Source organism: Mesocricetus auratus, unplaced genomic scaffold (genome assembly GCF_017639785.1).
Source record: "Mesocricetus auratus isolate SY011 unplaced genomic scaffold, BCM_Maur_2.0 Super-Scaffold_100006, whole genome shotgun sequence".
Classification (NCBI taxonomy): domain Eukaryota; kingdom Metazoa; phylum Chordata; class Mammalia; order Rodentia; family Cricetidae; genus Mesocricetus; species Mesocricetus auratus.
Window position 1 is genome coordinate 43972921 of NW_024429190.1, and position 24818 is coordinate 43997738.

At 46.3% G+C, this 24818-nt stretch overlaps 1 protein-coding gene across 3 annotated transcripts in view; it reads left to right on the forward strand.

Moving 5' to 3' along the window:
• The window catches only part of Wdr19 (WD repeat domain 19), a 68360-nt gene that overhangs the window by 36734 nt on the left and 6808 nt on the right, over nucleotides 1-24818 (forward strand). For all 3 annotated transcript variants that reach the window (XM_040747107.1, XM_040747108.1, XM_040747109.1), the window contains 12 exons: nucleotides 4213-4270; nucleotides 6128-6268; nucleotides 6447-6529; nucleotides 6921-7004; nucleotides 8228-8374; nucleotides 9030-9154; nucleotides 11242-11354; nucleotides 15804-15872; nucleotides 17759-17836; nucleotides 19082-19178; nucleotides 20666-20790; nucleotides 23915-23996. In XM_040747107.1, coding sequence (XP_040603041.1) covers nucleotides 4213-4270; nucleotides 6128-6268; nucleotides 6447-6529; nucleotides 6921-7004; nucleotides 8228-8374; nucleotides 9030-9154; nucleotides 11242-11354; nucleotides 15804-15872; nucleotides 17759-17836; nucleotides 19082-19178; nucleotides 20666-20790; nucleotides 23915-23996 — 1202 coding nt within the window. The remainder of the gene's footprint in view (nucleotides 1-4212; nucleotides 4271-6127; nucleotides 6269-6446; nucleotides 6530-6920; nucleotides 7005-8227; nucleotides 8375-9029; nucleotides 9155-11241; nucleotides 11355-15803; nucleotides 15873-17758; nucleotides 17837-19081; nucleotides 19179-20665; nucleotides 20791-23914; nucleotides 23997-24818) is intronic.

Below are 24818 nucleotides of genomic sequence, written 5' to 3' on the forward strand. Positions count from 1 at the left end.
CCCACTGCAGCAGGCAGCAAGGGGTGGGGCCGGTTCTGCTCTCAGACTCTCCGAGTGGTCACCCACACCCACACCTTCAGGGCCAGCTCTGCCGTTCTGCCCAGGTGAGGTGCAGGGCCCACTCTCCGAGCTACAGTTGGTAAGATGCAGGTCAGCTCTCCTGCTCTCATGCCCCTGATTATATTTACTTTTTAAAAACAATTTTACATAATTCTGCATGATGTTCATACAATGGATCCGTTAAGGATATTGTCACACAAATTGTAGTTGTACAAATTATTATGCCAAAATGTCCTCTTTGATTTCTAATCAGGATACCTCATTTTAAACTCTTCCGTTCTGGGGGCTGGAGAGATGCTGAGTGGTTGAGAGCACTTGCTGCTCTTTCCAGATGACCTGGGTTTGGCTCCCAGCACCCAAGTCAGATGGTTCTCAACTGGTCCAGGGGATCAGATGCCCTCTTCTAGCCTCCCCAGACACCTGCACACATGCGACTCACACACACATAAATAAAAATTAATCATTTTCTATTCTTCAGGTAAAAGCTTTTTGGATATATTTCTTCTTGGTCATTTTAAATTTAAATTTTGCCACATTTTCCCCTTAAAAAGTAAATCCATGAAGCTGGAGAGATGGGTCAGCAGTTAAAAGTGTTTGATGCTTTTGATGAAGAACCAGGTTCAATTCCTAGCACCCACATCAGGCAGCTCATAACTAGCTGCAACTCCATCTCCAGGGGGATCTGATGCCTCTGGCCCCTGGGGGGTCCCTGCATATACCCATATACACATATACAAAATTTTAAATTGTTATAAAAATTTAAAAAAAATATATATGCAATGAACCCAGAGGGCTAGGATGTAATTAAGTGACAAGGTCGCTTGTTTAGTTTGTGAATTAAAATAAAAAATGTCCATATATCAAAATGAACATATTGGAAATTTAGTACCTAGCACAAGAGACCATATCCCAGTGCCACAACCCTCCAACTCCATGTAAGAGAAAAGATTGACCCAGTGTTTACCTTGTCAGCACAAACATCCCTGAAGGCCCTTGGACCATTCGGAAGACTGACTCTTACTTTTCTCTGGGATTTTTTTGTATCAAACGCTCCCACTTTACATGACTTGAGTTAGCACTGAGAGGTCAGTGGAAGTCTTTGCTTTGGTGGCAGCACGTGACCATGAAGCTTTTGATGCTGTTAGTGTGTGCCCCTCTCAGTTCAGAAAGTGTCCCTGATGATAACCTGGGTGTGTCTTCTCATCAAGCACCCCAGTACCTGCATCTGCTGATCTCAGCACCCAAAGCCTGCTGTGTCAGTCCCACAGCCTTCATTAGGCATCCACAGCCCTGATGTGTGAAAGCAGGACCACTCTGTCAAGTCTAGAGAGATCTAGCTCTCCAGTGGGGCTATGCTAGTGAGCTAAAGCCCCGTGAGAGCTCCAAAGTGAAATAATAGTAAAGGGGGTGAACTAAAATAGAAAGTTCCAAAATCTTAATTTAGCATCTCCTAATTGAGCAGGGTCCTGAGCAAGAAACTAATTCTTCCTGTCAGGAGGTGGCCCTAGGTGGGCTGTAATTGGACCCAAATTAGACAGCCCTACTCAGGAAAGCTGCTGATTGTGAAGTCCCGGGCTGGCGAAAGAAAGTCTTCAATCAGAGCACAGCTTCCCTCCCGAATCCTTTTTGTCCGTCAGTCTTTTCATCTGTCAGTAGATTCAGAAACTGGGCAAGCCTCACAGAACTCCAGTCATTTGCCTGAGCTGCTGAAGGGCATTTGAGGGGATCTTAGGGCCATTTCAGAGCTAACAGTGGAGAGGCAGAGCTCAAATAAAGAGTCTTGTGCAAGTCACTGTACTGAGAAATGAAAATAAGTAAGTCTGTCAGACCAGAGCCTCTTAAACTTTACCCATTTGCAACCCCTTCTTTGCCTGAGAAGTGTTTGTGCAACCCCAGGTCTATAGGTTTATAAAATAGAAACCGAACACTTGCTGTTAATTCATATAGAAATCTATTTTTAAACAGTTCTTTGGGACTAGAACTATGGCTTAATGAGTAAAGGCCTTGCTGTGTAAACATGAGGACCTCAGTTTGAATCCCCAGCACTATGTAAAAAAATTTTTTAAAAAGCCAGGCAGGGTTCATTGATAGTGTGATCTTATATTGTCAATGCTTCAAATAAATATATAGAATAAATAAGATTAGCGCCATTTCAGAAATTGTTGGAAATTCTGTCCTAATCTCAAGCCAAAATTCAATGAATTTTTTTTATTAAACTCAAATCAACAACTCAGCAAATTTGAAAATCAAATGTTCTAACAAAATACAAGGCATGGTATCCTAATTTGATACATGCTGGTGAATGCAGTAGGAGAATGTTAAATGTTGTTTTGCACAGTTAAACCCTGATTAAGCTGTGGTTAAGCCACCACGGTTCTGTAAGAGCAGAAGACTGTATGTGTAGTTTTGGATCTGAGCCAAGATGCTTCCGGCAGCTTCACCGGTGTTGTGTGGCCTATAGTGTGCATAGTGCAGTGTGTTCAGAACCAAGGCAGCAGCGATGGCACATGACGTGACACGAATGAGCCCTGCCAGAAACACCTTGGATCTTTATGTGTTTGATTCTGGATTAATTTTTTATTGCTTTTACTGTAGCAAATGTTTTTGTCATACCCGCACTCAGCTACGGGACTGTGACCTACAGTTGAAGAGGCTGGTTGTATATTTACAGGTCTCTGTCATTTTCAGCCCCAGGTACAGGAACTATTATTGTTGTTGCTCTGGATCTGCGGTGTACCCAAAGACCATGTGTTGAAGAGGTATTTTCCAGCCTGTGTAGATCTTAGGAGCTGGGCCTAGTATAAGGACGTTAAGTCACTGATGCCCCGAACACTGTACTGGGTCTCTGGACCCTCCTTTTCCTCTGCTTTGTTTGTTTTGTTTTGTTTTGTTTTGTTTAGAGACAGGGTTTCTCTGTATTGTTTTGGAGGCTGTCCTGGAACTTGTTCTATAGACCAGGCTGGCCTCAAACTCACAGAGATTGCCTGCCGAGTGCTGGCATTAAAGGTGTGTGCCACCAATACCCAGCCTTCCTCTGCTTCTTGGCCACCATTAGGTGAGCGACTTTGCTCCATGTTCCCCTGCCATAACGTTCTTCTCTGTCACAAGCCTAATGTGACCCGTTAAGTGACCATGGCTTAAAACCTCTGAAATAAGGTTTTTCCCTCAGCTGTTTTCTCAAGTAACTCGGCACACACTAGCACAATTATATCATAGGTGATCCTTTAAACAAATCGTGAGTGTGTGTGTGTGTGTGTGTGTGTACTTCATGGCACATGTGTGTGACTCAGAGGACAACTTGCAGGAATCACTTCTCGTCACCATGTGAGTCCCAAGAATCCCACTGAGGTCAGGCATGGCAGTTAGTGCCTTAACTGCTGAACCACCGCATAGGCTTCCAGCCCAGACTCTTGCTGGAACACATTCTTCCAAACTTTGGGCATTTGGAAAAAATAGGTTTCTATGACTATGTGATTGTCATTTGTGCCCTAAAGGAAATAATTAAGTAAAAGTAACTCTAAAATGCACTGCAGCCTTCCTGAAATGTCTAACATATCACACTGTAGCACAACCCAGGATGGTTTTGAAGCAGTGAGGGAAGGGCATGCTACGGTTGCAGTGGATGCAGTGAGGGAAGGGCATGCTACGGTTGCAGTGGATGCAGTGAGGGAAGGGCATGCTACGGTTGCAGTGGATGCAGTGAGGGAAGGGCGTGCTACGGTTGGAGTGGATGCAGTGAGGGAAGGGCGTGCTACGGTTGCAGTGGATGCAGTGAGGGAAGGGCATGCTACGGTTGCAGTGGATGCAGTGAGGGAAGGGCGTGCTACGGTTGCAGTGGATGCAGTGAGGGAAGGGCGTGCTACGGTTGCAGTGGATGCAGTGAGGGAAGGGCGTGCTACGGTTGGAGTGGATGCAGTGAGGGAAGGGCGTGCTACGGTTGGAGTGGATGCAGTGAGGGAAGGGCGTGCTACGGTTGCAGTGGATGCAGTGAGGGAAGGGCACGCTACGGTTGCAGTGGATGAAGCGTCCGCGTTGTATGAAGCATCTTTTCCTGAGCACAAGCCACACGGCAACAAAGAGTTCTTTAAAGCTTTGTGTGTTGCTAAGAGACTTAAATAGGAATTAATTTGCTGTGATTGTCTTTTCTCCTAGGGGTGATTATGTAAATGCTTTGGCTCATTATGAGAAAGGGATCACAGGTGATAACAAGGTAACCTTACATAAATACAAAATATGCCTAATGCTCCAGGAGTGCGTTTCCTGTTTCATTTTAAAACCCGGGTCTTATTTGCATTGCAGCCATTCAGTATCTAGTGGGTGAGCCTAATTGTTCAGCTTATTAACAACTTTACAAGAAGTTCATGCTTAAGTTACTGTAAATTCACATACTAAAGATGGCAATATGTTTTTATTTATTGCATCTGTTTTCCATTACATCTTAGGTATGAGCTCCTAATGAAGAAATGAAACTTTTGTTTCATCTCGTTTATAGGCCAATGTAGTTGAGTGAGAAAATCGATGAAAAATCATGGTACATCGGGAGTGACATTAGGTGCTCTTAAAAGATTAAAGAAGAGCCTTGTGCACTGACTCGGAAGGGCACCACAGCTCTCCACACAGTAGAACCAGCTTGATCTTTGCCTGTGGATTTCTTTTTTTAATCCATATTATGTACATTTGTGTCACAGGCCAACTATGATGTCAAAAGACTTTTGCTCTCACGACAATTCAGTAATCCTGGTCTGGAGAGATGGCTCAGTGGCTAAGGCCACTGGCTGCTCTTCCAGAGGTCCTAGCTTCAAGTCCCAGTTCCTACATGGTGGTTCATAATTATCCTTAACTCCAGGCACATGTGGTACACTGACATACATGCAGACAAGACACCCATACACATAAAATAATAAATTTTTATTAAAAATTATATATATTTACTTATTGGTTGTGGGTTGAGAGAAGGGAGCATGCATGCACCTGTAGGTGGCTGTGAGATGACAACTTACAGGTAATGGTCTCTCCACCATGATGGTTCCAGGGATCGAGCTCAAGTCCTCGGTTTGATGGCTAGCACCTTTACCACTGAGCCAACCCTCTAGTGTGCTATTCACATCCTTTGTTTGGTGCCATCCATTTTAGTTCATTCTTTAATCTGTCAATACAGTAGCCACTGGTGACATGTGGCAGTTTGGATTGTTAAAAAGGAAGGGAAATTCCACTCCTCCCTCACATGAGTCACATTCCAGATGCCCAGTAGCCTCTTGTAACCATTGTCTCCTGTGCTAATGGGGAAAAACAAGACGTTCCTGCCATCACAGAAAGTTCTAGTGGACACGCCACTGTAGACAGAACCCAATCTGACACTGCATTTCACTAGAAAACATTAGTTACTTGAAACTTTCTCACTAGGTGTGGTGGCACATGCATGTATCCTTGCAGTTGGGAGGCTGAGCCAGAACTGCTTAGAGAGACCCTCTTGCAAATATGACAGGCTTATTAGTCGTCCTTTAATGACTTGAGCAGTTCTAGATGAAGTTATGTGTAATCCTACCTGATACAGAGATCTTCAGCTTGATTAATGAATCCCTTCTTAATTTTATTTATAGCGTTTATGCTATAATAACCAGTATATCACTTACAGATATAATTTTATACCAAGAGGTGTAAAACAAGGAATAGCAAAAATTTTCTCATAGACATAGAAGGTCAAAACCTCTGAGAAGAAAAAATAACTTTTTTTTAAAAATGGTTTTTCAAGACAGGGTTTCTCTGTGTAACAATTGCCGGGACTCATTTTGTCCTGGAACTCACTTTTGTAGACCAGGTTAACCTTGAACTCACTGAGCTCCACCTGCCTCTGCCTCCCAATTGTTGGGATTGAAGTTTGTGTGCCACCAATGCCTGGCAGGAAAAAATAACTTTGTATTAGTTGATTTTTTAAGTGTGAATTTCAGAACTGTGAAAAAATTTTAAAACAGTAGCTGAGAGTAAATCTTAAAATGACAGATGGGAGTGACCTGATCTTTGGTCGCTGAAGTACATTGTGTTAGAAGTGTTTGCCTTGTTTTCTCAGGAACATGACGAGGTGTGTCTGGCTGGTGTGGCTCAGATGTCCATAAGGATGGGAGACATCCGTAGAGGGGCTAACCAAGCCCTCAAACACCCCAGTAGGGTCCTTAAAAGAGACTGTGGAGCCATACTGGAGAACATGAAGGTACTCCTTTATCTTCATAAGTATTCATGTGGTCAGATCATAACAAATGTAGTGTCTTACGTTCCCTTTATTATTATAGCAATTTATTATTATTGTGGCAACTGTACTCCTTTATCTTCATATTCATATGGTCAGATCATAACAAACGTAGTATCTTACGTTCCCTTTATTATTGTAGCAATTTTCAGAAGCAGCCCAGCTGTATGAAAAAGGCCAGTATTACGACAAAGCCGCCTCTGTCTACATCCGCTGTAAGAACTGGTAAGGACTGGCCAGAGTTTGCTTCCGAGTAGAGTTGTTAAGGGGTGTGTCTGGGCTTTCCCCACTTGCTTCTGCTGCTCATCCCATGGTCCATTCTGTTCTCTGACTTGGTTTTCCTTCCATCTCCGTTGTTATTACACAGATGAGTTCACATCCATAGCTGCTTCCCAAAGAGCATCCTAAACCAGATAAAGTACAGGTTTCCCCAAAACAGTTAATGCCCTAGCCTTCATCCTCCCTCCCTGTTGGTGGAGGAGGAGGTATCAGGAGAAAGAGCAGTTAAATCTGGTTTGCATAGAGGACCAAGATGTTTGTAAGCTCGTAGTTGTGGGCAGCTACTACTCCTGGTCAGGAATGTGTGCTGATATCATTCTCGACTCTCCCTTTCTAGGGCAAAAGTTGGCGAACTTCTGCCCCATGTCTCCTCTCCCAAGATCCATTTACAATATGCCAAAGCTAAAGAGGCAGATGGGAGGTATGTACAGTTTCCAGGTCTGTAAAAACCTAAGAGAACTCAAGCTTGATGGCTTAGCCATGGGTGCATTCAATCTTCTAGAAGACAGGCAGAGAAAGAGGGTATTTATCATGGTCCTAGTCGGCTGAAGTGCTGGGAGTGTAAACACCCGCCACAAAGGCAGACCTGTATGTATCCAGATACAGCCTGCTGCCTCTTCTAAGTGAGGCTAAGTACTGAAGTTTTGGCACAATGTGGCTTTAACATGGTAAGAAAGATGTCTTCAGGATGCAGAAGGAGCAAAGAATAGACCCATGGATCCTGAACTGTTCAGGTTGCAGTGCAATACCAAATATAGCTATGAAGAGGGACTATTCTAAATGTACTGAGAATGTCTACAACTTAATAGATATAAGAAACTAAAAACCACTACTAGGAAAGGGGGCTAAAAGAAAAAAAAAGTTAAGACCCAGAGGAGAAAATACAATTATGAGCTGCACTCCTATGAACACCGGAAGTTCCACCCCTGATGGTAGTTAAAGCATGCCACCATATTTGATGTTTATTTTACTTTGAACTAACAACCATGCTGTCAAAATGCTGTTGATGGAAGTGGCTGATGGAAGTGTAAATTTCTAGTCTTTGGAAATTAATGTCAGAAGCATCCATTAAGAGACCTTTATAGGTTAGTAATGCCTTCCACTTTTAGAAATTAACCTTGGGAAGTAGATACTGATATGCACTTAAATGAGTTGAAATTGAAAGCTAGTCTGATCTGTGATGTCCTGAGCGCCCTCTAGAGGTGAACATGCAAAGATTTTTGTGTCCTGATATTAAAGCTTTACTTGTGCCTATCATTGTGAAGCATTCTGTAATTTCTGTTCTCCAAAATAATTGCACACTACTATTACAATATTCCCACTCAAAATAAAAATCACAGTAAAATGTAAACAAATTATATACTTTTAATTCATAGGAAAAAATAAAATCCATTATTGGCCCTTTACCCTTCATTTATACAACCCCTAAAAGAGGATGTGTTTTCATAGGAGAGTTCCTATGATTCTGAAGGAGAAAGAAGTTCAACTAGACAAAGCAACTACTATCACCAGAGCAGAAAAGTGCCCCCCCATTCGCTGGCTCCCACTCTACACACACACACACACACACACACACACACACACACACACACACACACAGAGAGAGAGATTTGAGAGAGTTTACTTGGCCCATACCTCTCCCAGGTATAAAGAAGCCGTGCTAGCCTATGAGAATGCAAAGCAGTGGAACAGTGTCATCCGTATCTACCTGGACCACCTCAACAACCCCGAGAAGGCCGTCAGCATCGTCAGGGAGACCCAGTCTCTGGATGGAGCCAAGATGGTAGCCAGGTGACTGCACACTAGTGTATTTGGACCTCCCAAAACACAAGTGTGAAAGAAATACCCCCATCAAATGTATAAATTCTTTTTACGTTTTATTAGCTTTAGATATTTCAGTGCAATGGCTCTTTGTTGTGATCAGCATATGAGAGAATGCGTCTGTCAAGTATAAACAGATAATGCAGAACTACAGTTACAGGATACATTTTTATTTTTACCTGGTTGAAAAAGATACTTTGTTTTATAAGTCACGGTATTTGTCACTTTTCTCATGATTATGATGATACCTATCAAACAAAGCAACTTAGATGAAAGGGTTTGTTTTGGCTCACGGTTCATGAGAGCACTGTCAACACGGCAGGGAAGAATAGTGACGGGTCTGGGGAAGCTGGTCGGATCCCATGCTGTCAGGAAGCACGGGGAGATGGATGCTGGGTCCAGCTCACTTCCTCCTGTCCCTGAGTCTGTGGCCCTAGCCCATGGGATGATGTTGCCCACATTTATGTGGGTCTTCACCTTCAACCCAGTTTAGAAACTGCCACAGACATGCCCAAAAGTGTGCTTCCTAGATGATTCTAGATCCTTCCAAGCTGATGAAGTAAATTACCCATCACAGTCATAAACTTAACACTAGAGACAAGCTAACTAAGGTCCTTTGTCATAGGTTCTTTTTACAGCTTGGTGACTATGGATCTGCCATTCAGTTTCTGGTCCTGTCCAAATGTAACAATGAAGCCTTCACCCTGGCTCAGCAGCACAACAAAATGGAAATCTACGCAGACATCATTGGTAAATGCCATTGCTTTCCCTGCTTTCTCATAAAAATTTCGTTGTCACAGGAACCGTGACTCTTGCTTAGATGGGTGTATACACAAACACTCCACACTAAGCCATGCAAACACATATGCACATACATTACTTGCTGTGTTCAGGCTCCCTACAGCCTAAAAATGAGGTGGAATTCTAAGAAGAGCAGCTCTCAGAAATGTGGGGTCAATTCCCAGAGAGGTCACATTTCCCAGACCCTGCTATTTATCAACCAGAAGTGGTAAGCAAGACTTCACCATGAAGGTGATGGGAAATGCAAGAGGACCTTAGACAATAAAACTGTTTTCAGGGGCTGGAGAGATGATGGCTAAGGGGTTAAAAGCACTGGCTGTTGCAGACGTCCTGAGTTCAGTTCCCAGCACCCAGATGGCAGCTCACAAAAGTCTGTAGCTCTAATTCCAGGGGATCTGACACACTCCTGTGGCCTGTGTGGGGGTTTGCATACATGTGGTACATACAAACATGTAAGCAAAACACTCATTCACATTAAAAATTCATTTTGAGGGGCTGGAGACATGGCTCAGAGGTTAAGAGCACTGACTGCTCTTCCAGAGATCCTGAGTTCAATTCCCAGTAACCACATGGTGGCTCACAACCATTATAATAAGGTTTGGTGCCCTCTTCTGGTGTGTAGGCATACATGCCAGAATGCTGTATACATAACAAATAGGAACATCTTTTTTTAAAAAACTTTTTAAAGAAAATGTTTGCATTAAACATAGAAGTTGAGATACCAGTTCAGAATGTAGGGTTACTTTAAGAAAGAGCTGTACACACAAATTATAGTTTTTAAAGATTTTGCAGATCCAAAACAGAATTTTCTGTTCTGAGAATGCGTGTTTGTATGATTCTTTGATATGTGCATGCCCAGCAGAGATGAAATCCCAGATTCGATCCCCAGCAGTTCAGTTTAAACCCCGACCCCATGAATAATGACCCACATGCCCTTGTCCACAGCCCTGTGACCATTATTCTACTTATCCTTTATGAATCTGACTATTCCAAGTATCTCATAAGTGGGATAATAAGATACTTGCCTCTTTGTGGGTTTGTTTGGGTTGGTTTTGGGTTTTTTTGTTTGTTTTACTTTCATAGGATTCACTAAGTGCCCTGTGAATTGATAAGAACCATGAGAAAATTTATTTCAGACTTCAAGGGAGCGCATTTGTGGGAAGTCATTAGATAATTGGAGAATATAAAGATCTAAAGAAAAAATGAAGGACAGACAAAAGCAGTGTCAGACCTGGAGGCTGAGGCAGGAGGATGAGTTTGAGGCCAACTTGACTTATATCATAAGGCCCTATAATGGAATGGATGGGTGGGTGGGTGGATGGGTGGGTGGGTGGATGGGTGGGTGGGTGGATGGGTGGGTGGGTGGATGGGTGGGTGGGTGGATGGGTGGATGGAACACCAAGCTGGATTGTGTTTGCAGTGAGATTCAATTCGGCTTCTGGTTGTTCTGAAGCTCTGGATGGTGGTGGCTAAGGATACACACAGTCATTCCTGCTGTTTCAGGATATGAGATTCAGAGTCTGAGAATAATAAATTCTCAAAGACTAATAGCAGATCATAGCCCAAATCTATACATAAACCTCATAGCTTTCCTCTCACGATTGCTGTTGTGAGACAGAGAAAGGGCAGTGGCAGTATTTAAAGTAATTATGATGAATATGCTTTGTGATAAAAACAGACAAGATGCCAGTATTGATGTTCAATACTGAACGGTTGTTAGTCTCCTGGGGGTTTTTAAGGTTGTTTTGTGTGTGTCAGTGCCGTGATTTGGGAGGGAGAGCACATGAGTCACAGTGTGTGTTTGGAGGCCAGAGGACAACCTTATGCGGTTGGTTCTTTCTTTCCACTTTTGTGTAGGCTCTGGGGATCAAATTGAAGTCATCAGGCGGGCCCAGCATGCACTTTTCCTCACTGAGCCATGTCACTGGCCCAGCCTTCTGTTTTTAGATCGATTCTCATAGATACTAGCTTTAGATTGGCAATGGCTGATCATCAGGCTCTACTCAGATGTTTTGCTCAGTGAATGTGTATTGTAGGTTCTGAAGATACAACTAATGAAGACTACCAAAGCATCGCCTTATATTTTGAAGGGGAAAAGAGACACTTTCAGGCTGGAAAATTCTTCTTGCTGTGTGGCCAGTACTCACGGGTTAGTATTTGCCAAGGAAGCATACCCTGGACACCACAGGAGTGACTATAGAAAATATTTATTATAAATGCTAGTATGCTCCCAGACACTCAGACTTGAAATCTCATCATTGCTTCTGTTGTTGGCACTGGAGGTCAATCCAGGCTCTCAACATGGTAAGAACAAACCTACCAGTGAGCTTCCACCTCACCCTTCAAAGCCATCTTTGAAATCTCCTCCTTCACATGTACATACACAGGCTTCCTAAAGTCTCTCACATCTGCCCCAACCTAATCCAGAGCCAGGAGGTCTCCCTGCTTAGTCTACTGTGTTTTCTACCTCTAGTTTCTCTGCCTCTAAGTCCTCCTTTTGCTCCCCAAGTAGAACTCTCTTTGCCTAAGGCAGGAAGTGCAGCGTCCAAAGAAAAGGCATTGAGGTTGAGATGCCTGTCACTGCTGGGTCACGCATATCTTCCTGGAGGGAGCAGATAATGCTTACGGCTGGTGAAGTGCTGTGTTCAGGAGGCTGAGGCAGCGGGGCCTGATCATAGTGTCCTTCAATAACAGAAATCTAAGTCTCCAGAGTTCAAATGCTGCCAGATTTTTGCATAATACTTCAGTGGCCAAGGAAAACATGTCCATTTATGAATACAGCTCACAGGCTGTTAGATTGCCATTTGTGGCCTTTTAGAAGATATCCAAACTGCTTAGTTGGCATACAAGTTAATTCTCCATCAATTGGCCAGCCAGTCTGCGCATCCCAAGATGGCCTCCAGCGGTTTCTGTGGAACTGCCACACTAGACGCTTGCAGCCAGCATCGCCTCCCATCTGTCTCCTCTCTGCTCCCTCATTGACTACCTGAGACTTATTCATTCTGCACATCTCTGTCCCTGTCACCTGTATGTCATCTCCACATACAATCATCTTTGCCTCCTCAGAGCACCTAAAAGCGACTCCCCACGTAGCCCGTTGTCTAAGTTTCTTCACAGGTGTGGTTAAAATGGTTCCTGTTCCTGCCACTGCCTCACACCAGTCTCTCCCGTCAGAGCATATTTACACACCCATCTCCCCGTCAGAGCATATTTACACACCCGTCTCCCCCGTCAGAGCATATTTACACACCCATCTCCCCGTCAGAGCATATTTACACACCCATCTCCCCGTCAGAGCATATTTACACACCCATCTCCCCGTCAGAGCATATTTACACACGAGTCTCCCCCGTCAGAGCATATTTACACACCCGTCTCCCCCGTCAGAGCATATTTACACACCCATCTCCCCGTCAGAGCATATTTACACACCCATCTCCCCGTCAGAGCATATTTACACACCCGTCTCCCCCGTCAGAGCATATTTACACACCCATCTCCCCGTCAGAGCATATTTACACACCCATCTCCCCGTCAGAGCATATTTACACACCCATCTCCCCGTCAGAGCATATTTACACACGAGTCTCCCCCATCAGAGCATATTTACACACCAGTCTCCCCCGTCAGAGCACATTTACACACCCGTCTCCCCCATCAGAGCATATTTACACACCAGTCTCCCCCATCAGAGCACATTTACACACCAGTCTCCCCCGTCAGAGCATATTTACACACCCGTCTCCCCCGTCAGAGCATATTTACACACCAGTCTCCCCCGTCAGAGCATATTTACACACCCGTCTCCCCGTCAGAGCATATTTACACACCCGTCTCCCCCGTCAGAGCACATTTACACACCAGTCTCCCCCGTCAGAGCACATTTACACACGAGTCTCCCCCGTCAGAGCACATTTACACACCAGTCTCCCCCGTCAGAGCATATTTACACACCCGTCTCCCCGTCAGAGCATATTTACACACCAGTCTCCCCTGTCAGAGCACATTTACACACCCGTCTCCCCCGTCAGAGCATATTTACACACCCGTCTCCCCGTCAGAGCATATTTACATACCCGTCTCCCCCGTCAGAGCATATTTACACACCCGTCTCCCCCGTCAGAGCATATTTACACACCAGTCTCCCCCGTCAGAGCATATTTACACACCCGTCTCCCCGTCAGAGCATATTTACATACCCGTCTCCCCCGTCAGAGCATATTTACACACCCGTCTCCCCGTCAGAGCATATTTACACACCAGTCTCCCCCGTCAGAGCATATTTACACACCCGTCTCCCCGTCAGAGCATATTTACACACCAGTCTCCCCCGTCAGAGCATATTTACACACCCGTCTCCCCCGTCAGAGCATATTTACACACCCGTCTCCCCCGTCAGAGCACATTTACACACCAGTCTCCCCCGTCAGAGCACATTTACACACGAGTCTCCCCCGTCAGAGCACATTTACACACCAGTCTCCCCCGTCAGAGCATATTTACACACCCATCTCCCCCGTCAGAGCATATTTACACACCAGTCTCCCCTGTCAGAGCACATTTACACACCCGTCTCCCCCGTCAGAGCATATTTACACACCCGTCTCCCCGTCAGAGCATATTTACATACCCGTCTCCCCCGTCAGAGCATATTTACACACCAGTCTCCCCCGTCAGAGCATATTTACACACCCGTCTCCCCGTCAGAGCATATTTACACACCCATCTCCCCATCAGAGCATATTTACACACCAGTCTCCCCCGTCAGAGCATATTTACACACCAGTCTCCCCCGTCAGAGCACATTTACACACCCGTCTCCCCCATCAGAGCATATTTACACACCAGTCTCCCCCATCAGAGCACATTTACACACCAGTCTCCCCCGTCAGAGCATATTTACACACCAGTCTCCCCCGTCAGAGCATATTTACACACCCATCTCCCCGTCAGAGCATATTTACACACCCATCTCCCCGTCAGAGCATATTTACACACCAGTCTCCCCCGTCAGAGCATATTTACACACCAGTCTCCCCCGTCAGAGCACATTTACACACCCGTCTCCCCCATCAGAGCATATTTACACACCAGTCTCCCCCATCAGAGCACATTTACACACCAGTCTCCCCCGTCAGAGCATATTTACACACCCGTCTCCCCCGTCAGAGCATATTTACACACCAGTCTCCCCCGTCAGAGCATATTTACACACCCGTCTCCCCCGTCAGAGCATATTTACACACCCGTCTCCCCCGTCAGAGCACATTTACACACCAGTCTCCCCGTCAGAGCACATTTACACACGAGTCTCCCCCGTCAGAGCACATTTACACACCAGTCTCCCCCGTCAGAGCATATTTACACACCCGTCTCCCCCGTCAGAGCATATTTACACACCAGTCTCCCCTGTCAGAGCACATTTACACACCCGTCTCCCCCGTCAGAGCATATTTACACACCCGTCTCCCCGTCAGAGCATATTTACATACCCGTCTCCCCCGTCAGAGCATATTTACACACCAGTCTCCCCCGTCAGAGCATATTTACACACCCGTCTCCCCGTCAGAGCATATTTACACACCCATCTCCCCATCAGAGCATATTTACACACCAGTCTCCCCCGTCAGAGCATATTTACACACCAGTCTCCCCCGTCAGAGCATATTTACATACCCATCTCCCCATCAGAGCATATTTACACACCAGTCTCCCCCGTCAGAGCATATTTACACACGAGTCTCCCCCGTCAGAGCATATTTACACACCCGTCTCCCCCGTCAGAGCACATTTACACACCAGTCTCCCCCGTCAGAGCATATTTACACACCAGTCTCCCCCGTCAGAGCATATTTACATACCCATCTCCCCGTCAGAGCATATTTACACACGAGTCTCCCCCGTCAGAGCATATTTACACACCCATCTCCCCGTCAGAGCACATTTACACACGAGTCTCCCCCGTCAGAGCACATTTACACACGAGTCTCCCCCGTCAGAGCATATTTACATACCCGTCTCCCCCGTCAGAGCATATTTACACACCAGTCTCCCCCGTCAGAGCATATTTACACACGAGTCTCCCCCGTCAGAGCACATTTAATACAAACAGTGAGGCCACGCCAGGTTCCTCCTGCTGTTCTTCAGACTCCAGCACACACACACCCATGAGCAGGGTGTCAAATGTTAAATGAGAGGACTAGGGTTATCATGCAGCCATAGCATCTGCCTAACATGCATGAGGCCCTGGGTTCAATCCTGAGAAATGCACATGCATGCGCACACACAATAAAAACAATGAATTAAAATCATTAAATCGTCCTAGGGAAAAGAACACATTTTACATTTTTACTTTATCATAAATCAGAGCTGGTTCTTTAGAAGGCATGGGTCTGACAGGGTGGTGGCATACACCTCTAGTCCCAGAGCTCAGGCAGCAGAGGCAGGTGCGTCTCTGATGAGTTCCAGGCCAGCCAGGGCTGCATTGTGAGACCCCTGGCTGAGATCAAGACACACCACATTTAGTCTCTGTATTAAAGCTGATTTGCCCAGCACACACAGCCTGACAATTTTTGCTGCTGTCCATCTCTCGTTTTAGGCACTAAAGCACTTCCTGAAGTGCCCAAGCTCAGAAGACAATATGGCAATAGAAATGGCGATTGAAACTGTAAGTAAATTCTGAACTGAGACTTTGAAGAATTCTAGTAACTTATTTGGTGTTTGTTTAATTTTTGAAGATGTTTCCAGGAGCCAGGAATGTAGCTCATTTGGTAGAGTGTATTCAGGAAGCCCTGGGTTCAATCCCCATCACTGCTTGGTGGTACATGCCTGTAATCCCAGGAGGTGGAGATAGGAAGATTCAGGATTATCCTGTGCTACATAGTGAGTTAGAGGCCAGCCTGGGCTACATGAGACCCCAGTCTTAAAACCAAATAGAGCCGGGTGGTGGTATGTGCCTTTAATTCCAGCACTTTGGGAGGAGGGGCAAGTAGATCTCATCTCCAGGTTAGCCTGGTCTACAAAGTGAGTTCCAGGCCAGCCAGGGCTACACAGAGAAACCTGGTCTCAAGCAGAAACTTCCAAATATATGCAAAACTTCACCAAACTATCCAACAAACTCCCTGTAGCCATCATCTAACTTTGACAGCTGTCAACACACAATCTTTATTCTCATCCCCCTTCCCTGAATTATTTTCAAGCAAACAAGATCTGTCCTTTCATATCAGGATAGACTGAGTTATAAAGAAAAGACCTTGTGGACCCCCTTTGAGTAAAACTTGCTTGTAGTAAATGCTGCTCCATTTCCCATAACCCTACACCTATGTAGCTCTCACACTAAATATTAGGGCTTGCCAGAAAGTTCCCTCATTCTGAAGTTGAAATGCTCCCAAAATGGAAACCCTTTGAGCATCCTGTTGGCACTTTAAAAGTTTGCATTTCCAGGGTCCAGGGAGGTGGCTCAGCAGGTACGAGCACTGAGTTTAAATCCCCAGCACCCACATAAAAGCCAAGCATGGTCACATCTGCCTATAACACCAGCACTGGATGAGGTGAGGGTAAGACAGGTGAATCCCAGGAGCTTGCTGGACAGTCAGCCTGGCTGAAATGGCAGCTTTGGGCACAGTGAGAGGCCGTCTCGAAAACATAAGGTGAGCAAAAGAAGAAGAAACCCATTGGCATCTACCCACAAGCATGCGTATACAGTACACATGCACGCACGCATGCACACACACAAAAGTTTGAGTTCATATTCTCAGATTAGGATGCTCAGCCTGCATAAGACCCATTGTGTATACTCAAGATATGGATCTGTTCGAAAAGTGTGTTCGTCACTAATCTTGAGAGAGGTTTTGGTGGTGGTATTAGTGATAGTGTTTTTTTTAAAGATTTATCATTTTTATTTTATGTGTATGGGTGTTTTTCCTGCACGTATGACTGCAGTACATTTGTACGATGGCTGTGGAGGCCAGAAGGGATCATTTGATCTCCTGGGACTGGAGTTCCAGGTGGTTGTGAGCTGTCATGCAGGTGCTGGGAATTGAACCTGGCAGCCAGTATTCTTAACCCCTGAGCCACCTCTCCATCCCCTGGGGGGCAGGGTGTGCATGTGTATAAGATTTATTTATGTATACATGGGAGAAGAACCCCAAGAAGGTGTTGGATCCCCTGAAGCTAGAATTATAAGAGAGTTATGAGCTCCCTGATGTGGATGCTGTGGTCTTCTAGAACAGCAAGTGCTCTTAACTGCTGAGCCATCTCTCCAGCCCCTGAATGTTTTTATTGAAACATCCAAGTATATTCTTTGCATATAGAAAGGAAAAGATGATACTTTGGTACGAGCATCTAAGAAAGAGTACAGCTTCTAAGGGTGGAGTTTTATTGAGAAAGACTACAATGAAAAAGGATTCCGGGCTAAATTGTATTTCAGGTAGTTTACATGGATCTTCCTGGATGTTTTTTATTCTATCTCCTTAGCAGGAGGGTGTTTCCTCACCCCCATCCCTGCTGAGTTTAAGATGCAGGTTTTAATGAGGTCTCTCTCTTGTGAAACAGGTGGGCCAGGCTAAGGATGAGCTGCTGACCAATCAGCTGATCGACCATCTGATGGGGGAGAGCGACGGCATGCCAAAGGTACAGGTGGCTTTGCATTGCTGGTGTCCGTTCCCAGCCTTGCCTTGTCTGCTCCTCTTTTACTGTCACCGCTTTGCAGACCTGTAGAAGTGTCACCCTGAGAGTAACCATCCCCACGTTAGAGGATGCCATGAATGCCACTCTTTAGAACTGACCTGTGCAATAGCCTTACCCTTTGATATAACCGACCTCCCCACCTACGGTGTTTCTAAACTGTCACAGTTCTAAACTGTGTAAACACTGTTCTAAACACTGTGTAAAGCAATCATTGAAACTGTTGACTTAGCCGGGCGGTGGTGGCGCACGCCTTTAATCCCAGCACTCGGGAGGCGGAGGCAGGCGGATCTCTGTGAGTTCGAGGCCGGGCTGGACCGATAGCCTCCGAAACAATACAGAGAAACCCTGTCTCGTAAAAAACAAAAAACAAACAAACAAAAAAAAGAAACTGTTGACTTAGCAATGAGCCCTAAAAATGAGTGTTTTATCCATATTTTTAAATTGTAAAATCATATTAAATGTAGGTGTGAATCACTATTAGATCAGGGCTAAGAACATATATCAGAATCCATGCCCCTGCAGGTTACTACAGAAATCTATCTTCTCCGTCCGGGTGAGGATAGACGTGGCGCCTTAGGAAGTTCCTAGAGCTCCTTGTTCCCCTTTGCCTCCATGTTCAAAGGCATCTGCTGTGACAGACCCTAGCCACTGGTGTGGAGAGACCAGATCTCTGCACCCATTGCCCTTATCATACAGATAAAGTCACTGAGACCCAGAGGGGCTCATGTGACTTGCCAAAAGACACAGCCCCCCTCCCCCATTTGCTGTCTCACAGCCCTCCCATTCTGTCCACTATTTTAGTAAACGGGAAATGGGCCTCCATTTGGAATCAGGAGGAAGTGGTTAAGGGAACTGTAAAAATGAAGCCTCCCATCAGTGTTAAGCCCAGGAGAGGCTGTGTGGAGCAGGGTCAGGCACAGACTGCATCCGGGTCCAGAGCCTCACTCTCTCCCTCTCCCTTTGTGTTCACTTTACCAGCCACCAAATGAGGATAGGGGAGGTCTGAAGGCTAGTTCAGTTCCCTAACCACCTAGAATAAGTTCCTGTGCATACTAAGCTGAGTAAACTGGCTTTTAAAACATCACTTCCATTACTGGGAGCCAGGTGTGGTCGTGACTGAAAGGCACAGTTGTGTTTCTCCCCCTTGGCTAATGAAGAAAGTGATGTTCACTAATGGTTTGTCACCAGGATGCCAAGTACCTGTTCCGCTTGTACATGGCGCTGAAACAGTACCGTGAGGCCGCCCGGACCGCCATCATCATTGCTCGAGAAGAACAGTCTGCAGGTGCGTCCCTAACACTGACTGGCTTCTATGGTCCTGAGGATCAAGCCAGGACCCTGCCAATGCAGGGACAGTGCTTTCCCACCAAGCTACTTCTCCAGCACCAGGTCCCTGATCATTTTTTCTACCCAAACAGGTAATGGAATAAAAGCCCAGGAAAGAGTAGCTAGCCTCTAGCCTAGGCTTGCTCTGACCCCAAGGACCAAGCAGATCCCCTTTTGTAGGATTCAGGGGATGTGGGTAACTGTGCTGAGGCCTTCTCTTGCTGGACAGTTTCTTTGTGACCACATTCTGGGAGCTCAGGCCCCAGAAAGAACTGGGCCACAGTTCTGCCTTGAGGATCATGCGTAGAAGAGAAAGAAATGAGTTCAGAGTAAGTTCAGGACAAGTGCTAGACTAGAGAGAAATGTGATCAGAAAGGGCCTCCTAAAGAATGGCAAGGTGTGGGAAGAATGGAGGATGGTGACAAGACTCGGGTGGACCAGAGAGCAAGACATGGAGGAGACAGGTGCTCTGGGCAAGGCCAGATGGCCTGGGTAGGCTAGCTCCACAGGGCTGGGCAGGTGGCAGGCTAGCTCCACAGGGCTGGGAAGGTGGCAGGCTAGCTCCACAGGGCTGGGCAGGTGGCAGGCTAGCTCCACAGGGCTGGGAAGGTGGCAGGCTAGCCCCACAGGGCTGGGAAGGTGGCAGGCTAGCCCCACAGGGCTGGGCAGGTGGCAGGCTAGCTCCACAGGGCTGGGAAGGTGGCAGGCTAGCCCCACAGGGCTGGGCAGGTGGCAGGCTAGCCCCACAGGGCTGGGCAGGTGGCAGGCTAGCCCCACAGGGCTGGGCAGGTGGCAGGCTAGCCCCACAGGGCTGGGAAGGTGGCAGGCTAGCTCCACAGGGCTGGGAAGGTGGCAGGCTAGCTCCACAGGGCTGGGAAGGTGGCAGGCTAGCTCCACAGGGCTGGGAAGGTGGCAGGCTAGCCCCACAGGGCTGGGCAGGTGGCTTTGAGCCTCTGCTTGGGAATTTCCATTTGATCTCACTACCTTTGGGGGCAGGGTCTGGTTTTGTGGTGCTGGGGATGGCACTTCATACATACTAGATATGTCACTGAGCTGTGACCCTATCTGCTTTGGTGGCCTGGGGTGTGACCAGGGGATGCTGGGCTTGGGGTGAGGCTTGAGGTTTAAGAAACCCTGACATCCTCTCGAAGCTCCAAAGGAAGGCTGATAGGCTCGGGCCGTGGAAGAGTGTGGGAGCTCTAACCATGGTGCTGAGGAGGAGGCTAAACTTGGAGGACTCAGGACTCAGTACACTTTGGGTGTGACCACTAAGGCACCACCATTCTTTCCCCAGAGTGACTCAATGTTTTTATCATCAGCAAAAATCGAAAAAGCTGTTACACTGCCATATAGTTGAAATGCTGTTAGTAACATTGATTACCAAAGTTACTTGTGAGGTGAGGGTCTGAGACTTCTGCAGTAATAGCCTTTGGCTCTTTTTCTAAGGCAACTATCGGAATGCACATGACGTTCTCTTCAGTATGTATGCAGAACTTAAATCACAGAAGATCAAAATCCCCTCTGAGATGGCTACCAACCTCATGATCTTGCACAGTTACATACTCGTGAAGGTGAGGCCTGGAGGGAATGGTGTGGGATCTACCTGCCCGGAGGTCTGCTCACCGATGGGGCTTCTTTCCCGTGTTTCTCCAAGCATTAAGAACCATTTCCCACTTCTCTATATTCTCAAGTAGCAAAAGCATCATAGGTCAGTTCCATTGCGTGCCATTTGTATACAAAGGGCAAGAAGTAAGCCGTTACAATAGTGGCTCATAAAAGGAGAAGCCTGAAGAGACAGTTTCCCTGGGGAGGGAACAAGAGGCGGGGTCAGAGCGCAAAGCCCATTCAGGTGGGAGGGAATTAGGTGGGTGCAGACTTCGCCATGTGTATTTTCCCATGTGTTGGTTTTTGTAATTGTTTTTTGTTTTGACACAGGATCTCCCTGTGTAGGCTGGCCTATTTGTTTCTAGTTGTATATTAGGAGCCTTTTTGTTTGGTTGCTTTCGTTTTTATATATTTTTGTATATGTGGAGACGGGGATTGAGCCCAGAGCCTCACACATAATAGACAAGCACTGTGCCTCTGAGCTGCATCCCATCCCTGTATATTGGGTTTTGTTTGTTTGATTGTTTTGTTACTGTTTTAAGACTGCCGTACTGTTTACTCCTGGCTGGACTGAAACTTACCATGTGAAACAGGCTGATGTTGAATTGTAGTGATCCTCCTGCCTCTGCCTCCTGTCACCAGTGCTAGGATTACAGCATGCACCAGGTCTGGCTTCTGCTTTAAGATTTATTTTTACTATCTTAAATCATGTGTATATGAGTGTGTGCACATTAGTATAGTGCCCATGAAAACCACAGGCATAGGGTCCCTCTGGAGCTGAAGTTAGTTAATGATTCACCCACCACTGGTACTGGGAACTGAACTCTCTCTAGGCACTCCATATGTATATTATACCCTTAGATCTTTGTAAAGATGTAGACAGACATCAATTTACATATTTTCACAAAATGTCGGTGATATCAACGTTCCTCTTTCTGTGTCTGTTCTAAGTCAATTGTCTGTCCAGTATAGCGACCTCATTCAACCTTGATAGCCCCTTCCACAGTCAAGTTACAAAGGATCTAAATCCTAATTATCAGCTAGTTAAACACAGTTCAGCAGAACATTCTAGTAGCAAGACTTAGTGTTTGTGTCTGGCTATGGAGCACTTGGCATGGAGCTGGTACAGCAGACAGAGTGAACTTTTTTTTCTTTTTTTTTCTTTTTTTTAAATTTTAAATAGCTTGTTTTACATGTCAATCTCCCTCCCCTCCTCCCGCACCCCTCCACCATCCCCCCATCCTCCCACCCTATTGCCAATTCCTTCCGCATAGGGGATATCTAGAGTCTGTCATTTCACTCAGGGTAGGGTCCAGGCACTTCCCTAAGAGTCCAGGCAGAGAGAGCAACCCACTTTGTGTTATGGACACACGATGTCTGTTAGTATTCGAGGGATAAACACTGATCCACTGCTCAGGACCCCATAGGTAGCCCAGGCTTCCTCATTGACTCCCACATTCAGGGGGTCCGGATCAGTCCCATGCTAGCCTCCCAGCTGTTGGCCTGGGGTCCAAGAGCTCTCCCCTGTTCGGATCAGCTGTCTCTTCTGGTTTTGCCAGCCCATTCTTTGCCAATTTGCTCTTTGCTCCTCTCTCTCTGTCGCTGGGTTCCTTGGGTTCTGTTCAATATTTAACTGTGGGTGTTTTTTAACTTTGTGTTTTAGACTTTCATAGCCATGGTGGACCACACAGGCAGGAACGTGATTATAAAGAGTAGGCATTTAGACCCCAACATTCAGCCCTGGGAATGCAGTTCCCTTCAGGGCATCCAGAGGACCAAAGGCTGGGAAGGCAGAGGGATCATTCCCAGCTTCAGACATGAGAGATGAGTTCTGTGGCTCAGGAGTGCATACCCAGCCAAATGGAGGCACAGGAAGTGAGAAAGGTTCACAACGAGGGGGTGAGAGATGGACCAGAAGCAAGAGCAGGTTCTGGAAGAAGCTGCCCAAGCAGAGCTGGCCTCAGCCCTGTCTCTTCCATGCTGAGCCGGCCTTTCGCTCCCTCCAAGGCAGAGCACCCATGTGACTCACCCTTTGAGCAGTCTCAGGTAGCAGCAAGGAGCCAGGACCTCCTATAATTTGTGACTGTGTATCAAAACTGCTTAACCCTTGGGCTGGCCATGGTGACTCATACTTTGAATCCTAGCACCAGGGAGGTGGAGGCAGGTGGAACTCTTTGAATACCAGGCCAACCTGGTCTACATACTGAGTTCCCGGACAGCCAAGGTTACATAGAGAAACCCTGTCTCAAAAAAACAAAATAAGGCAGGCAGTGGTGGTATACACCATTAGTCCTAGCACTTGGGAGGCAGAGGCAGGCAGAGTTTGAGGCCAGCCTGGTATACAGAGTTAGTTTCAGGACAGCCCAGACTACACAGAGAAACCCTATGTTGAAAAACCAAAAAAAGAAACAAAAACTGTTTAATCCTGTCAAGTCTGAAAAAGTTGATGCAAAATTGTCACCGTATCCTTACGGCATTGTTGCTGGGCACCTGCCTACTGCGGCTTCATCCCATCCTGCCTTCAGCCCTTCTTGCTTCCCAAACCTCGTATTTGCCTCACTCTGGGCCCCTCCCACTACAGGCTGAACTCACTTCTTTCACAAGTCCTCTTCTCTTCCTCCTAGACCTTGACTCACTCAGTGCTCAGGTCTCACTACAACAATGTGTTAACTCATAGAGGCTGGTAAAAGATGGACCAGGGAATTATCTTGGGTGTCTCAAGGCAGAATACAATACTGAGAATAGCTTTGGTGCCAGGTGCCAGCTGTTGAAGGACATAGGACACAGCCATGGTGCAGGACCAGCCATTGAAGGGGAACATAGGACAAAATGCCAGGTGCCAGCTGTTGAAGGACATAGGACACAGCCATGGTGCAGGACCAGCCATTGAAGGGGAACATAGGACAAAATGCCAGGTGCCAGCTGTTGAAGGGAAAACAGGAAACAAAGCCCCAGTGGCAGGAGCGAGGCAGGGCTTGGGAATCTCAGTTCAGTCATGTCTGGGCCACAAACAGGGAGCTGTTTGGGAAAAGAAAGCGTGGACTGGACCGAATATAAGGCTGCAAGAATGAAAGACATCATTTATTTCAGATTCATGTTAAGAGTGGAGACCATATGAAGGGAGCACGCATGCTCATTCGGGTGGCCAACAACATCAGCAAGTTCCCGTCCCGTAAGTCCTGTCTCAGCAGATCTCTGTGCACATTGGACCTCAGTGTGAGGCATGCATTTCCCCAGCCAGGCATGTTCACAGCTCCGTGTTGTCAGATCATTTATTCCACAACAGTTCCAGAAAGTGGTAGGCTGGGGTCCCCAAGACCACCCCAGAGTTTGAAACTTCTCCCAGAAACTCTACAAGGCTCACACATAGTAGTGCAGTACTAAGGCCTATCACACCAAAGGGAAAGGTTGGCAGGAGAGCAAGGTGCCCAGGGCAAAGCCTAATGGAAACCAAGTGCAGACAGAAGCTTTTGAGAGTCCCCTCTGTGTAATCACACAGAACCCGAGTCACACCATTCCCAAGTCTGAAGTGTGTGTCCCAGGGTTTTCCCTGCCATTTGGTCACACAGGAACCTCCTGCCTAACAGGGCAAAGGGGAGTAACATGTGCCCAAAATCACATTGTCATCTACTACATTCAAAACTGGCTTCTAAGAAAGGTCCCTTTCTTCCGGAAGATCTGTCATTGTAACATTTTTAAATGAACAGACTTCATCACACAGTGTGACAGGTGTCAACAAACTTGCTGTAAATAGGCAGATATTAAGCAAACATCTTAAACCATTCGGTCTGACACAACTATTCACCCACCATTTGGTATGAATATGTAAGTGAATGAGTAGGCCTGGGTTCTAATAGATGTTAAATTACTGGACACAAAATCTAAACCTCGCAGATTTAACATGTCACAGAATATTATTTTGTTATTTCCTTCAGTTAAGAATGTAAAAACCATTCTTAGTTCAGGGGCCACCCAGCAGTCAGAGGGCCAGACT